The sequence below is a fragment of the Neoarius graeffei genome, chromosome 16, assembly GCF_027579695.1.
Source record: "Neoarius graeffei isolate fNeoGra1 chromosome 16, fNeoGra1.pri, whole genome shotgun sequence".
NCBI lineage: Eukaryota > Metazoa > Chordata > Actinopteri > Siluriformes > Ariidae > Neoarius > Neoarius graeffei.
Genome location: NC_083584.1, coordinates 3,498,261 through 3,516,491, shown reverse-complemented (window position 1 = coordinate 3,516,491; position 18,231 = coordinate 3,498,261). Strand labels below are relative to the sequence as shown.

Genomic DNA, 18,231 nt, shown 5'->3' with positions numbered 1-18,231 from the left:
CCTCCCCCTTTACCCCACTAACATCACACACACACTCCACTCCCCTACCTAACCCACTCCCCTAAACTCACCCACTCCCCTAAACTCACCCCAAACCAGCACACTGCTCTCATTCAGCTGTGTTTTAATCCAAGCTCCGAACCTGCAGGTCTACACACACACACACACACACACCCCACTGCATCACTATCATGACCACACACTCACAGCTCAGAAATGTTCATCAGGCTGATTTATTATTATTATTATTATTATTATTGTCTTGAAGTGATTCAATAGCGCTGATTGTCAGGTTTGTAAACAAAGCACGGCATTCTGGGTATTCGGACCTCGTGGGCGAAGGTTTTAACTTCATCACTTAAAGCTGAGAAAAACAATAATTGTTATATAAATGAACAGATGACATCACACGCGATTAATTTTTAATTAGTGTGATCATCGTTCTCTTCCTGATGTAAAGCCGCAGGTCTCAGATCAGTCTGCAGTTTACATCAACAAAAACAACAACACGCGGATTTCCACACAAATGGACCCAGGCCGGGTGTGTTTACACCGCCGGATTATCCGCTTGAATGAACAGGGCTTTTTACAACAAATTTACGACATTTACACGTTTGTTTAAATCTCCCATATTACTCGCAAAACCACAACATGGAACTGGCCGTACACACCGGAAATGACGTATGCGGAAGTGGGTTTGTATACAAACGCGGAATTGGTCTGTTTAGATATCTAACAAAATATAAATTCTCTATTGTGAGTGAGTGTTTTATCGTATTAGATTTATACACTTTAAACGTTTGATTTTCAACACAAATTGACGTCTTTATATGTTATAAAATTTAACTACAGCTTGAACAAAAGCGGAACTATTGGCTAAGTGTCCGTGTTCCAGCACGGAAGAAATATTTTCAAGAACACAAAATCTTTTCGATGACAAACATGAACATAACCAATTACAAATCTTTCTTTAAACAACTAACTGATTGATAATTATTTTTTTTACATAATGATAATGAATGTAAACAATTTTTTACGTTTGATTAGATCATAGGAAAAATCAGCCAGAAAACCTTTTTTTAATTCAGTGATTTAAATGTTAAAATGTGGTTCAGTTTTCCTTCCTTTTATGAGCAATGAGGTGAAACTTGGAAACTGAAACCTTCATTTGAATAGGCACAGTTCTGTGGTCAGATCTCTGTGTGTTTGTCATCTTTTGGCATTAAAATAACAGACAAATATCTTTGGACACCCTTAAATGATCACCTAACTGAGCCTGTATTACATTATTATTGTTATTGTTATTATTTTTCTTTTACACCACAGTGCTGTTGAGTTCTGGACTCTGATTGGTCAGAAGGTGTTGATTAATTCTCTATAACAGCAGCTCTGACAATAGTGCATGTTTATATTAATGTGCTCACTCTCATATGTTATCGTTTCTATAGTAACAGCTCAATGATAATGAACAGACTGAAAAAATCATTAAGGTGAAGTGAAATGTTTATGTAATGTTTCTAGAAGGAGCCTCCAGTGTCAGCGCTTTGGAACAGTCAGAGGTGAAGCTGGAATGAAGTTTTCTGACCTCTTCAGGACAGAGAGGTTTACACTCCTCTGCGTTTTCTTTCATCTTATTAACATCAAGAGAGAGAGAGAAAGAGGCTGGTGAGAGAACGACTGTTTATAGCTGCTACATTGTAAACAAGAACAGAAACTAAATTGTTTCATGAATGTTCCACAACATTAAATGGAAATCAATAAAGATATGACGTGACATTCTTTAATAAATAAAACAATTGTAGTTGTTGGTAACTTGGTGTGGTATAAAAGCAATAAAACACTCAGGGTGGTGTTGTTAGAGGAAAATAATCAACTTTATGGAGATAACAGTAACTTTATTTCATCACAACACTCTGGTGTTGATTATTTTCCAGCACATCCTGGTGTGTTTTATTCCCTACATGACCATTATGCCATGTTATGATTTGCATTTCCATTAAATAAAAACCCATAATGACGACCTTCATCAGACATCAAGGACAAACTTCATTAGATTTTGTGTTATTTAATATACTGATTAATGTTGTATTGTTTTTGATTGATTCCTGGGAGTTTCTTTCATTTTCCCTGATTACACGATTCCACTGTGGCACATGGATAAAGCAGAATGACTCTGGAAACCTTCAGGTTATGACCTGTAGATTGTCAGTGTTTTATATCATTATTTCATCATTTGTTCACATTTTAGAAGACATACTCATGAAGAAAGATTAAATTTTGGGGTGTAGTTTAATCCCTAATTACGTAGGACACAACCCAGAGACTTCATTAATCCAGAGCAAAGGCGTGTTTTACAGGATTATCAGCCTCAGCCCGGTTCATGACGTGGGTTTAAACAGAACAGAAATAACTAATCATGTTGAACAACAGGTTTCTTTAGAGTCAGCAAACACTCAGAGGAGGCTCTAATCATATCCCCTGGGGAAACAACAACAATGCTGGATAAAAAGACTGAATTATTCCAGCCATTTAAAGAGAAATGTATCTGATAGGAATTACAAACACACAGTGTGGTCGTCTGAACTGAACCCCAACATTTAAGTGATAATGAAGTAGAGATGTGTTGTTTATTTTTTTTTGCTCTGTTTTCACTCTCTGGTAAAATTACAAACATTCCAAAGGTCTCCTCACTCTGACTGCTGTGGGAGATTGATTTTTTTTTTAACCTCCACATGCTGATAAACTGACAGGTTTCCAGTTACAGTGGTGCTTGAAAGTTTGTGAACCCTTTAGAATTTTCTATATCTCTGCATAAATATGACCTAAAACATCATCAGATTTTCACACAAGCCCTAAAAGTAGATAAAGAGAACCCAGTTAAACAAATGAGACAAAAATATTATACTTGGTCATTTATTTATTGAGGAAAATGATCCAATATTACATATCTGTGAGTGGCAAAAGTATGTGAACCTCTCGGATTAGCAGTTAATTTGAAGGTGAAATTAGAGTCAGGTGTTTTCAATCAATGGGATGACAATCAGGTGTGAGTGGGCACCCTGTTTTATTTAAAGAACAGGGATCTATCAAAGTCTGATCTTCACAACACATGTTTGTGGAAGTGTATCATGGCACGAAGAAAGGAGATTTCTGAGGACCTCAGAAAAAGCGTTGTTGATGCTCATCAGGCTGGAAAAGGTTACAAAACCATCTCTAAAGAGTTTGGACTCCACCAATCCACAGTCAGACAGACTGTGTACAAATGGAGGAAATTCAAGACCATTGTTACCCTCCCCAGGAGTGGTCGACCAACAAAGATCACTCCAAGAGCAAGGCGTGTAATAGTCGGCGAGGTCACAAAGGACCCCAGGGTAACTTCTAAGCAACTGAAGGCCTCTCTCACATTGGCTAATGTTCATGTTTATGTGGGTGGTAAAAGAGAGCAACTGGACTTGCTTGAAGATTCTTGAAGACGTTTCACCTCTCATCCAAAAGGCTTCTTCAGTTCTGTCTGACTAGTAGGGAGTATCAGGTATTTATCCTCTCATGGATGAAAAGCTCATCTAAGGTGTCGTTGAGTCATCCTGTTGGTGTGGGTCAATGGGGGCTGGATGTGAACGGCCTCGAGAGTCGTTAGGGTGATCAATGGAATGCCCATTAAGATGATCAAAGGAATGCTGATTCTCTCTGTCCTCTTGTGAGTCACTGAAAACCGCTGGGTTTTGGTGTGCATTCAGTTGTCTGGGAAGTGTGCCAAGGACTGCATTGTAGGTGGCTGATAAATTATGTCTTACATCCACACGACAACGGCAACGAGATGTTATTTAAAAAAATATCGCGTCCACATGGGCAACGATCAGTAAAATATCAGGTCCATATGGCAACGCAACACTTGCTGAAAAAGATGCAATACACATGCCACACCTCTAGGGGCGCTGTAAGACGGTCCCTTCGGAGACACCAGAACAATAGAAGTAAGGACGCATGCGCATAAACTATTATGCGCGAGACTTCATATTAGCCACAAAGTCAGAAAAATCTGTTCGTAAAATTACATTATAATGACCAAATACAATGAAAAGTATTTTTCCAGTCTCACCTGTGAAAGGTAATCCCATGTGATCTCGTTTGGACGGTAAACCTGTTGGTACAGTTAAACGCAGCACATGAATGAGGCATCTTTATTCTCTGCTTTGACCCATCCAATATGGCAGCGAGGATGACGTATGATTCTACGCGGAAGGCGGCGTCTTTAATGGTCCGGAATAAATTGAATGCTACATGTTGATGGATTAATTTGTTCTTCTACGCCCTTTTTGAGGAATGTATTGTAGGACTTAAACCAACATCTGAAGAGGTGAGATCGCTCCTTTTTTTCCCTATTTTTCCTGGCGGGATTGACTCTGCCCTAAGGGCTATTCTCTCTCTCTCTCTCTCTCACTTTGCACCATTACACAATAAATATTCACAGTGAAAATATTTTGTAAGCGCGTTTCATGAACCAAGTTATAGGATTTGTTGACAACTCGCATCGAGTTCGTTACACTTCTACCCGGCGTGAAGGACTCACAGTCATGTGGTTGTGACGTCATCGTAAACAAATCCATTCTACTCATCCAGACGACTTCGCAACGGCGCCGTTGCCAGATCTTTCCACTCTGGAACCCGTTCTCAAAAGATTGCGTTTTGGGGCATCCAAAACGCCGGTGCCGTGTGGACGCCAGACCGAAACGATAAACAATTGTATCGGATTCACCTGAATCCGTTGCCGTGTGGACAGGGCCTTAGACCCCCACCTTTGTTCAGTGATGGCCGTTCCAGGTTGACAAAAATGGCTTCTTTAACTCCTCGCTCATACCAATACCTGATACTCCCTACTAGTCAGACAGAACTGAAGAAGCCTTTCGGATGAGAGGTGAAACGTCTTCAAGAATCTTCAAGCAAGTCCAGTTGCTCTCTTTTACCACCCACAGTTTACTATGACCTGGATGACTGAGAATCTTCACAGACACGTTAATGTTCATGAGTCCACCATTAGGAGAACACTGAACAACAATGGTGTGCATGGCAGGGTTGCAAGGAGAAAGCCACTGCTCTCCAAAAAGAACATTCAGTATGTTTACATGCACATCCAAATTGAGCTGCTGTCGGTAATCGAGCAAAGGGTCCCAGCAGGGGTGCCAGAGAAATCCAATCCTACATGCACACAAGGAAATCGAGCTATTGTGTGAGGTACATTGTGCACTCGAGCCACAGGTGGTGCTACACGCCCCATCGTGTTGGTACACTTCCGGTTGTCGTCATGAAGAGCTATTCAAGAGTGTAAACAAAGTTATCAGTTCCGTGTTCTCCATTGCGCGTTTTTCTCCCGTCCATGAATTTTAATATATTCAACTCCTTAAGCTGAATGAGCATGAACTCTGTCTCCTCATTGCTCCAGAAGTGCACGTTTCTGCTCGCCATTTTCTCTTCTTCGTTTGTTCCTCCTGACCTCTTCTGCTGCTCGCTACTACTGTTGTCATGCCGACCGAGGCTGTCGTGTTTCCCGCTTGTGGTCTCGTCACTCGTCACTTCCGGAAGGGGCAGTGCTGAAGTAAGTAGCTCGACTACGTAGCTCGATAGGGTTTACATGCACTAAGTAGCTCGGCAAAAATCACATAATCTAGGTCGTGTAGCTCGATTACGAGAAATCAAGTTCGGTTCAATTTCAGCCTAGCTAAGGTGTTTCCATGGCATTTAGAACTTCGATTTCAGTCGAGCAACGGCAGAAATTCGATTTCCTCTATGTGCATGTAAACACACTCACTGTTGCTCGTCTGCAGTTTGCTAAAGATCACATGGACAAGCCAGAAGGCTACTGGAAAAATGTTTTGTGGACGGATGAGACCAAAATAGAACTTTTTGGTTGAAATGAGAAGCATTATGTTTGGAGAAAGGAAAACGCTGCATTCCAGCATAAGAACCTTATCCCATCTGTGAAACATGGTGGTGGTAGTATCATGGTTTGGGCCTGTTTTGCTGCATCTGGGCCAGGACGGCTTGCCATCATTGATGGAACAATGAATTCTGAATTATACCAGCGAATTCTAAAGGAAAATGTCAGGACATCTGTCCATGAACTGAGGCCACATCCACACGACAACGGCAACGTGATGTTATTTAAAAAAAATATCGCCTCCAAATGGGCAACGATCAGTAGAAATCAGGTCCATATGGCAACGCAACGCTTGCTGAAAACGATGCAATACACATGCCACACCTCTAGGGGCGCTGTAAGACGGTCCCTTCGGACACACCAGAACAACCCATACGAAAAAGAACAGTAAAGAACTTATAAGAGTTTACCACTGTCTTAGTAGTAAATCCTTATAAATATAAATAAATATATATGCCATGTATGATTTACTCCTGAAAGTGGCCCATTTTGCATTTTCCTCATACAAATTTTTTATGAAAATCTAGTATGTATGAAGTGAACATTGTGCATGGTTTTTACAGATAATGTGTATGATGAATTACACCGTCTTTGTATGCTTCATGTAATGTTTGTAGTTTTAAATTATATTTTACAGTTTAAAATGTACATGCCTTTTATATGTAAATCCAACACAAACATATGTGGATTTACATATAAAAGGCATATACATTTTAAACTGTAAAATATAATTTAAAACTACAAACATTACATGAAGCATACAAAGACGGTGTAATTCATCATACACATTATCTGTAAAAACCATGCACAATGTTCACTTCATACATACTAGATTTTCATAAAAAATTTGTATGAGGAAAATGCAAAATGGGCCACTTTCAGGAGTAAATCATACATGGCATATATATTTATTTATAAATCCTTATAAGGATTTATCCTTATATTTATAAGGATTTACTACTAAGACAGTGGTAAACTCTTATAAGTTCTTTACTGTTCTTTTTCGTATGGGAATAGAAGTAAGGACGCATGCGCATAAACTATTATGCGCGAGACTTCATATTAGCCACAAAGTCAGGAAAATCTGTTCGTAAAATTACATTATAATGACCAAATACAATGAAAAGTATTTTTCCAGTCTCACCTGTGAAAGGTAATCCCATGTGATCTCGTTTGGACGGTAAACCTGTTGGTACAGTTAAACGCAGCTAATCTTTATTCTCCGCTTTGACCTTTCCAATATGGCGGCGAGGATGACGTACGCGGAAGGCGGCGTCTTTAATGGTCCGGAATAAATTGAATACTACACGTTGATGGATTAATTTGCTGTTTCTCACCTGTGAAAGGTAATCCCATGTGATCTCCTTTGGACGGTAAACCTGTTGGTACAGTTAAACGCAGCTAATCTTTAGTCTCCGCTTTGACCTTTCCAAAATGGCGACGAGGATGACGTACGCGGAAGGCGGCGTCTTTAATTGTCCGGAATAAATTGAATGATACACGTTGATGGATTAATTTGCTTTTCTACGCCCTTTTTTGAGGAATGTATTGTAGGACTTAAACCATCATCTGAAGAGGTGAGATCGCTCCTTTTTTCCCCTTATTTTTGCTGGCGGGATTGACTCTGCCCTAAGGGCTATTCTCTCTCTCTCTCACTTTGCACCAGGCATTACACAATAAATATTCACAGTGAAAATATTTTGTAAGCGCGTTTCATGAACCAAGTTATAGGATTTCTTGACAACTCGCATCGCATCGCAATGAGATCATTGGCACTACTGGTGTTAAGAATCAGACCATTTTATAAATGAATATTTTGCTGTAGAGCTGCAGTGTTTGTACAATTGCATGTTTTTGCTTCACTATTACTGTCACTATTCTGCTTCTTGCATTACTACTGTGAACTAACACTGAACATAATAATAATAATAATAATAATAATATCCAAGCTCGTGTTTCACTCTCACTAGTGCTCTGTAAGGCTTTTTCCTGGTGATATTCGTTACACTTCTACCCGGCGTGAAGCATTCACAGTCATGTGGTTGTGACGTCATCGTAAACAAATCCGTTTTACTCATCCAGACGACTTCACAACGGCAACGTTGCCAGATCTTTCCACTCTGGAACCCGTTCTCAAAAAGATTGCGTTTTGGGCACCCAAAACGCCGGCGCCGTGTGGACGCCAGGCCTAAACGATAAGCAATTGTATCGGAGTCACCTGAATCCGTTGCCGTGTGGACAGGGCCAGAGTGGAAAGATCTGGCAACGTTGCCGTTGTGAAGTCGTCTGGATGAGTAAAACGGATTTGTTTACGATGACGTCACAACCACATGACTGTGAATGCTTCACGCCGGGTAGAAGTGTAACGAATATCACCAGGAAAAAGCCTTACAGAGCACTAGTGAGAGTGAAACACGAGCTTGGATATTATTATTATTATTATTATTATTATTATTATTATTATGTTCAGTGTTAGTTCACAGTAGTAATGCAAGAAGCAGAATAGTGACAGTAATAGTGAAGCAAAAACATGCAATTGTACAAACACTGCAGCTCTACAGCAAAATATTCATTTATAAAATGGTCTGATTCTTAACACCAGTAGTGCCAATGATCTCATTGCGATGCGATGCGAGTTGTCAAGAAATCCTATAACTTGGTTCATGAAACGCGCTTACAAAATATTTTCACTGTGAATATTTATTGTGTAATGCCTGGTGCAAAGTGAGAGAGAGAGAGAATAGCCCTTAGGGCAGAGTCAATCCCGCCAGCAAAAATAAGGGGAAAAAAGGAGCGATCTCACCTCTTCAGATGATGGTTTAAGTCCTACAATACATTCCTCAAAAAAGGGCGTAGAAAAGCAAATTAATCCATCAACGTGTATCATTCAATTTATTCCGGACAATTAAAGACGCCGCCTTCCGCGTACGTCATCCTCGTCGCCATTTTGGAAAGGTCAAAGCGGAGACTAAAGATTAGCTGCGTTTAACTGTACCAACAGGTTTACCGTCCAAAGGAGATCACATGGGATTACCTTTCACAGGTGAGAAACAGCAAATTAATCCATCAACGTGTAGTATTCAATTTATTCCGGACCATTAAAGACGCCGCCTTCCGCGTACGTCATCCTCGCCGCCATATTGGAAAGGTCAAAGCGGAGAATAAAGATTAGCTGCGTTTAACTGTACCAACAGGTTTACCGTCCAAACGAGATCACATGGGATTACCTTTCACAGGTGAGACTGGAAAAATACTTTTCATTGTATTTGGTCATTATAATGTAATTTTACGAACAGATTTTCCTGACTTTGTGGCTAATATGAAGTCTCGCGCATAATAGTTTATGCGCATGCGTCCTTACTTCTATTCCCATACGAAAAAGAACAGTAAAGAACTTATAAGAGTTTACCACTGTCTTAGTAGTAAATCCTTATAAATATAAGGATAAATCCTTATAAGGATTTATAAATAAATATATATGCCATGTATGATTTACTCCTGAAAGTGGCCCATTTTGCATTTTCCTCATACAAATTTTTTATGAAAATCTAGTATGTATGAAGTGAACATTGTGCATGGTTTTTACAGATAATGTGTATGATGAATTACACCGTCTTTGTATGCTTCATGTAATGTTTGTAGTTTTAAATTATATTTTACAGTTTAAAATGTATATGCCTTTTATATGTAAATCCACATATGTTTGTGTTGGATTTACATATAAAAGGCATGTACATTTTAAACTGTAAAATATAATTTAAAACTACAAACATTACATGAAGCATACAAAGACGGTGTAATTCATCATACACATTATCTGTAAAAACCATGCACAATGTTCACTTCATACATACTAGATTTTCATAAAAAATTTGTATGAGGAAAATGCAAAATGGGCCACTTTCAGGAGTAAATCATACATGGCATATATATTTATTTATATTTATAAGGATTTACTACTAAGACAGTGGTAAACTCTTATAAGTTCTTTACTGTTCTTTTTCGTATGGGTTGTTCTGGTGTGTCCGAAGGGACCGTCTTACAGCGCCCCTAGAGGTGTGGCATGTGTATTGCATCGTTTTCAGCAAGCGTTGCGTTGCCATATGGACCTGATTTCTACTGATCGTTGCCCATTTGGAGGCGATATTTTTTTTAAATAACATCACGTTGCCGTTGTCGTGTGGATGTGGCCTCTGGAACCCGTTCTCAAAAAGATTGCGTTTTGGGCACCCAAAACGCCGGCGCCGTGTGGACGCCAGGCCTAAACGATAAGCAATTGTATCGGAGTCACCTGAATCCGTTGCCGTGTGGACAGGGCCTGAATCTCAAGAGAAGGTGGGGCATGCAGCAAGACAACGACCCTAAGCACACAAGTCGTTCTACCAAAGAATGGTTAAAGAAGAATAAAGTTAATGTTTTGGAATGGCCAAGTCAAAGTCCTGACCTTAATCCAATGGAAATGTTGTGGAAGGACCTGAAGCGAGCAGTTCATGTGAGGAAACCCACGAACATCCCAGAGTTGAAGCTGTTCTGTACGGAGGAACGGGCTAAAATTCCTCCAAGCCGGTGTGCAGGACTGATCAACAGTTACCGCAAACGTTTAGTTGCAGTTATTGCTGCACAAGGGGGTCACACCAGATACTGAAAGCAAAGGTTCACATACTTTTGCCACTCACAAATCTGTAATACTGGATCATTTCCCTCAATAAATAAATGAGCAAGTATAATATTTTTGTCTCATTTGTTTAACTGGGTTCTCTTTATATACTTTTAGGACTTGTGTGAAAATCTGATGATGTTTTAGGTCATATTTATGCAGAAATATAGAAAATTCTAAAGGGTTCACAAACTTTCAAGCACCACTGTAGTGTGTTAGTCAGACTGTTAGAAACTGATGCTGTGAAGGAGATAAAGATGTTTAAAACCTCTTTATTTGACCGTTTATTTGAGGCCTAGCTCAGAGTTGCTTTAAGTTGACACGTGCACTGGGTGGATTTTCCTCCAACATGCCAATCCTGAATTTTCACTTCCTGTTTTATTGTAAATCAGTCATATAAACCGGTTTGGCTGTTGGCTGAATCATCCTGCTGGCACTTTAATTTACTGAGTATCTGCCCTTTTTACCCCTGGTATATTCTGCGGGGGGATATACAGCTATCACTCTGTCTGCCTGGAAACACTTTCGTTTCTTGAGCAGAACTCAAAAACTATATTAGGAATTTTTTTTCACGAAACCTGACAGTTATGTTCAGTGACTAGAGGAGCTGTGCATTTTGGTATTTCTGTGATTTAATCCCCCCCCCCCGTATTTCCATGGCAACCAGTTCAATTTAGGAAAATTTGGAGTGGGGTTTCGTGTGTGTGTGTGTGTGTGTGGGGGGGGGGGGGGGTACTGTCATCTCCTGATGACTTTTGTTCACTGTGTGGTCGCAGTTTATTAGAATAACAATTCATAATAATTATTAATAAAGAACAACAACAAATAAATGTGCTTAATTATTGGAATGAAAATGTAATTCGAAAAACAAAGTAAAAATATAAAGGAAAAGATAGGAAGATAAACCAGTCAATAATAATAATAATGTTTAGAAATTAAAACGTGATGTATAAAAATGAAAAGGCTATTAGGAAGGACGCTCAGCCAATCACAGAGCGGAGAGAATGGAACATTAGTGTGATCTGATTGGTTATTCATGTCATCTGTCTTACCGCAGCTGCTTAATGCGGTGATCTGATTGGTTGTCGCTTAGCAACCCTTTCACTTCGCCTCACAGCTCTTCCTGGATTCGGAAATTCAGTGGATGTAAATATTGTTTTTATTCTAAAAAAGAATTTCGATGCAGTAGAGCTGGTAAGGAAATAGTTATTCTGTTATAACAGCACATATGCTTAGATTAAAACCAAACATGCTTGCTCACGGCTTTGAAAATATTTATAATGTATACTGAATATTATTAAGATTAGTATAGATATTTTTATGCACAATATAGATTTTGTATATAATAGTTATTGTAGATTGCATATTATTTTTATGACATATACATAACTTACATATACATATATTCACACTTTTTTTTTTTTTTTGTCTTCCATCTTCCCCTGCATCACTAAAGAGACCCCAGACTGCCGGAACCCGGCTCCTCCTGTGTGTCAACAAACTCGGCCAATAAGCCTGATTCGGATTCCGACCGACTCTGCAAACGGCGCATGCGCCACACGTCAGTTCCGTTGTCGGACGCGCGAGCCGTATTGTATGGGCGGGCGCGCGCACAGTCAGGCAGCGAGAACGCGCACAGTTGTGAGCTTCGCAACAATGGCCACCTCGGACTCTAAAGCGGTTCTTTAAATCCACGAACATCGCCCTAAATATCGGCCTGGTTTCCTTTCAGAGCTGCTAAAAAATAAACTGGAATAAATTCTGCACACGAATATATGATTATTGCCGATAAATATTAAAAAAAACCTCAAAGATACTACTGAGAAATATTAAAAGCGAATCATGTAAACAGAACTAACCGGCTTGCAAGTTTTTTTTCAGTTTAGTGAACCATTTATCCATATATGATGGATTTCTATTCGTTTCTCAACCTTTAAAAGACTCAAATACAAAAGCTCGGTGCCGGGGAAGGATAAAGCACTGAAAACGAGACTTTTATCCTTTCAGTTTTTTGTGTTTTTTTGAAAAGAGCTCGCTCGCTAGCTTAGCTTAGGTTAGCTTAGCACAGCTAGCTAGCTGAACGAGGCGAGGAGAGGAGAGGAGAGAGTGCGCAGCGGCCTCGCAGTGGGTTTGAGGTGTTTTTCCCCGTCAGGCTCCGGGAGAGGGAACTGTGACCGCAGCAGAGAGAGCGTGGCGGAGGGAATCGCGGTTAAAGGCGGATTTATGTTCCAGCGGTGTTGTGTTTAAGGCCAGAGGAGAGCGGAGGCGCGCGCTGCGGGCCGGGCATGAGTTCCGGGTAAAGCGGTTCCGAGAGCAGCGCGAACTGTGTGAGCTCCACTCCGGTACCGCTGTGTGTGTGTGTGTGTGTGTGTGCGCGCTGATGGTGTGTTTCAGTGTGTTTGTGCTTTGTGTTTCCCCAGAAGGGAGCGTGGTGGGCGGAATAAGGCATGCCTGGCTCGGACCGACATCATGTCACCAAGCGGAAGTCGGAACCTGAATACAAACAAGCAGCGACGGCCACCACCGGAAACGCCGACTCCAGGCTTCATCAGACCAAATCTACAGGCTCCTCCTCGTCCTCCTCCTCTTCATCCTCCTCCTCATCATCGAAACACAACAAACGCCACAGGGCGCCCAGGCAGGGCAGCCGGGCCGACTCTCCGGTGGAGCCCCCTGTCGTCTCCATTAAGCCTCTGGTGGAATACGATGACATAAGTTCCGATTCGGATGAGTTCCTGGACCCTCCCGGACCTCCGGCCGAGAGAGAGCAGAATGAGCTGTACCGTAACAGAGAGATCCGGACTCATAAACGCAAACGCTCGAGGAGAAAGTCCAAAGACCCGCATCGGGTCCGGGAGTCGGGCGACGACGGAGACAGAGACGCCAAGATGAAGAAGATGAGCGACCGAGAGGGAAAAGACGCAAAGCGGAAAAGCAGAGACAAGCTCGCGTCCGCTGTGGGGGTGTCTCGCCCGGACGGTGACTCGGGTTCGAGGCGGGAGCTCGCCGAGTCACATTCGTCCTCTGCCGGCCTTCAGTTATCTGAGTCGTCGAGCGCGGCGTCGCAGAAAAACAAAATCAAAGAATCCCACGATTCGTCCCACAGGTCGTCTCACCGCTCGCACCGGAACAAGGCCGAGCACGAACACGAGCGCGAGCACTCGGACCGCAGCCGCCGCAAGGCGTCCAAAAACCGGAAAGGTGGCTCGTCTCGAACTGGAGGTGGCGGCGGCGGCGGCGGTGGTGGGGGTGGTGCCTCAGTCTCCACCTCCTCCCCTGTGGACCCAGAGGACGGGTACTCGTCCCGGCGCCGTGCGAGCACCCCGAGTCCGTACCGGGACAGCTCCCGGAGGAGCAGGCAAAGATCCGAGAGTCCGTACTCACGCCGGAGATCCTCCAGCTACGACCGGGATGGGAGTCCATACGGGAACAGACGCTCGTGCAGCACCAGTCCGGTGTCCCGGTGAGTACCAGCATTCGCGCCTTACAGCAAGACACCATCGTTCAGCACCGTCGCACTCGCTCAGCACCGTCACGCTCGCTCAACACGGTCACGCTCGCTCAGCACGCTCAGCACCGTCACGCACGCTCAGCACCGTCACGCACGCTCAGCACCGTCACGCACGCTCAACACAGTCACGCACGCTCAACACAGTCACGCTCGCTCAACATGCTCAGCACCATCACGCACGCTCAACACGGTCACGCACGCTCAACACGGTCACGCACGCTCAACACGGTCACGCTTGCTCAACACGGTCACGCACGCTCAACATGCTCAGCACCATCACGCTCGCTCAACACGGTCACGCACGCTCAACACGGTCACGCACGCTCAACACGGTCACGCTTGCTCAACACGGTCACGCTCGCTCAACATGCTCAGCACCATCACGCACGCTCAACACGGTCACGCACGCTCAACACGGTCACGCTTGCTCAACACGGTCACGCTCGCTCAACATGCTCAGCACCATCACGCACGCTCAACACGGTCACGCTCGCTCAACACAGTCATGCTCGCTCAACATGCTCAGCACCATCACGCACGCTCAACACGGTCACGCACGCTCAACACGGTCACGCACGCTCAACACGGTCACGCTCGCTCAACACGGTCACGCTCGCTCAACATGCTCAGCACCATCACGCACGCTCAACACGGTCACGCTCGCTCAGCACCGTCGCGCTCGCTCAACACGGTCACGCTCGCTCAACACGGTCACGCTCGCTCAACACGGTCACGCTCGCTCAACATGCTCAGCACCATCACGCACGCTCAACACGGTCACGCTCGCTCAGCACCGTCGCGCTCGCTCAACACGGTCACGCTCGCTCAACACGGTCACGCTCGCTCAACATGCTCAGCACCATCACGCACGCTCAACACGGTCACGCTCGCTCAGCACCGTCGCGCTCGCTCAACACGGTCACGCTCGCTCAACACGGTCACGCTCGCTCAACATGCTCAGCACCATCACGCACGCTCAACACGGTCACGCTCGCTCAGCACCGTCGCGCTCGCTCAACACGGTCACGCTCGCTCAACACGGTCACGCTCGCTCAACACGGTCACGCTCGCTCAACACGGTCACGCTCGCTCAACACGGTCACGCTCGCTCAGCACCGTCGCGCTCGCTCAACACGGTCACGCACGCTCAACACGGTCACGCACGCTCAACACGGTCACGCTCGCTCAACACGGTCACGCTCGCTCAACACGGTCACGCACGCTCAACACGGTCACGCTCGCTCAACACGGTCACGCTCGCTCAACACGGTCACGCTCGCTCAGCATGCTCAGCACCATCACGCACGCTCAACACGGTCACGCACGCTCAGCACTGTCGCGCTCACTCAGCACCGTCGCGCTCGCTCAACACGGTCACGCACGCTCAACACGGTCACGCTCGCTCAACACGGTCACGCTCGCTCAACACGGTCACGCTCGCTCAACACGGTCACGCTCGCTCAACACGGTCACGCTCGCTCAGCACCGTCGCGCTCGCTCAACACGGTCACGCACGCTCAACACGGTCACGCACGCTCAACACGGTCACGCTCGCTCAACACGGTCACGCTCGCTCAACACGGTCACGCTCGCTCAGCATGCTCAGCACCATCACGCACGCTCAACACGGTCACGCACGCTCAGCACTGTCGCGCTCACTCAGCACCGTCGCACACGCTCAATACGGTCGCGCACGCTCAGCACCGTCGTGCACGCTCAGCATCGTCGCGCATGCTCAATGCGGTCACGCATGCTCAGCACCGTCGTGCTCACTCAGCACACTCAACACCGTCATGCACACTCGACACCGTCGGACTCTCAACCGTTATAACCATGTTTTTATGGTATTCACTGATGTGGTAAATGAGTGAACTTTGACCTCTGAGAGGTTTGTTTTAGGGCTGAAAATGAAAGCAGAAGGAAACTGTAGTGTTAACTCTGTGCACCCTGATTGTGAGTGTGGATTAGTTTTCGTTCCTCCTGTAGGTTTGTGAGTAAAACAGGAGGAATAACGCTGTGTGATGTGTCCTGATGTTCAGGCAGAGCGATATGGTACTATCGTGTCAATATCGTGATAAATTATACATCTTATATATAGCAATACAAAGCAGTGCGTTTTTCTGAGATTGTCAGTGTCTGGAAATTATTAAACAATCGGAACTGAATAGCGGTAGCTGGTTTTATTTATTTACTTATTGCCTTAAAAGAAGGCTCTGATTTTCTCCTCCTTTTCACCGTTAGTGTAGTTTTTTTAGGCGTTAAATATCGTCTGTATTGCTGGCAGTTTGTGAGCTGTGTAAATGAACAGGTATTCTCTGAAGCCGAAGTTATTATTCACTGAGCCAAGTAACTGTTTTAGTATGAATACGCAGGTGATCATTAAAAAAATTCAGTCTTCAAAGTCTTCATGTAAGTGTAATAACTTTGCAGCGCAGACTCGTGTCACTGATCTACGCCGAGTCTCATGAAATACTTTGTTTTGAAATTGATAAAATAAATCCCAGCCCCTCCTTCCCTTTGAATAGTTTTAGAACAAACTTCGGAGCGTCTTTAGTGCTTTTAGGAACAGCGTTTTCTTTCATCTGTGATTCTTCCTCACTTAGGTGGGGTTTACATTAGACCGTATCAGCGGATCATCAGATTAACGTTTTTAAAAACGATTCGCGTGCACACAGCAACGCCAATACACGGATACGCTAATCACATGACTAATTCGGCACATAAGTTGAAATGTGTCAGTGCGGCTCATCGCTTCCTCCTCAGCGGCTGCGCTCCAAATCACTCCGTCCTGAACAGCGAGTGCCCTCTGGAGGGTGCGCACTCCGGCCCTGCGCAGCTCACAGAGCGCGCGAGTGAAGCGCACGAGCAGTGATTCGGGACTGAGCCGCTGTGCGCAAGTCACTTACCACTTGCAAGTGGAAGGATGGCAAGCCTAAAGACAATCATAACTACACAATGGGCAGTATTTGCATCAGTATTTGCAGTATTTTCATACTTTTATACTCTTTAATGAAAGGTGATACAAGGCGGAAGTCCGCGCCGTTTTTCAGCAGTCGCGTCACATGACCAATGCCAGCGAATCAGGAAGGTGGATGTCACAGTGACGTTGTCCAATGACGACGCCAGCTAGAGCTCAGCACAGCGTATCTGCGTATCTCAATGTTTACACAGCACCGGAGCTGACACGATCTGGATTGAATACGTGGACCCTGGCGGATTCCCGTTTCCCGGCATTTCCAGGCGGTTTAATGTAAACGGACAGTGCATCCGTGAAGAAAACAAGACAGATACGGTCTAATGTAAACTTGGCCTTACGGTGACGAAGCGATTGGACGCCGTTTTGCCGAGTTGCTTGAAGTGATTATCGAGAAATAGTCTTAATGTCTCGACCAATCAGAGCACTTGATTTCCTATAATCACCTCCATATGTATATTTATTATTGTTATACATGTCATGTATCATAGAAATACTTTTAAAGTGTGCTGATGTGGTCATGTCCCCCAACCCTGCCTGTTGCTCGGTGCCGTGATGGTCGGCCCTCTGAAGGCCGTTTCGGGGGAAGTTTGGTGAACGAAGTGGTTTATTTGCCGCGTCTGTGATTAACATTGAATCGCTTCATGTAAAATCTTGTGTTAAAAGTCGCTGCATGAAAATGTCGCGCTGTAAACGCTGAGTTCATCCGTCATTTCTGTTAACATCACTGAGCCACAGAACGGAATTTAAACTAAAATTTAGTTATTTGCAGAACTCACGTACACGCGTCCTGGAAACGAAAATAAAACGTGTTTAAGTACCATCACATCGGCTGCGTGCCTTTTCCCTCTTTACTTCCTGTTACATGTTTCCTGCATGTATAGAAGTGAAACATTAACGTAGCAGTACTGTTTACTCAGAAGGTGCTACCACCACCACGCTTCACTGAAAGTGGTAAGTGTGTGAAAACAAAAAACATTCAGATCAGTCTAATATTTTAAATATGAAGCTTGTTTTTCATTTTGTTTTATTTAAATGAGGCGCCGTTTACACATACCCGGGTATTTTTAAAAACGCAGACCTTTGCCTTCGTTTGTGCCTTTTGTTTATACACAAACGGAGTTTTTTCCTCTGAAAACGATTCTTTCTAAAAA

The 18,231-nt window shown here is 43.9% G+C and overlaps 1 protein-coding gene across 2 annotated transcripts in view; it reads left to right on the top strand.

Moving 5' to 3' along the window:
- Positions 1–12,190: 12,190 nt before the first annotated feature.
- The window catches only part of cdk12 (cyclin dependent kinase 12), a 29,116-nt gene continuing 23,075 nt past the window's right edge, over positions 12,191–18,231 (top strand). Inside the window, exons 1-2 of one of the 2 annotated variants that reach the window (XM_060942331.1) lie at positions 12,191–12,919; positions 13,013–14,055. In XM_060942331.1, the coding sequence (XP_060798314.1) occupies positions 13,040–14,055 (1,016 nt within the window). In that variant the 5' untranslated portion in view covers positions 12,191–12,919; positions 13,013–13,039. The remainder of the gene's footprint in view (positions 12,920–13,012; positions 14,056–18,231) is intronic. The other variant, XM_060942332.1, reaches the window with a different exon arrangement.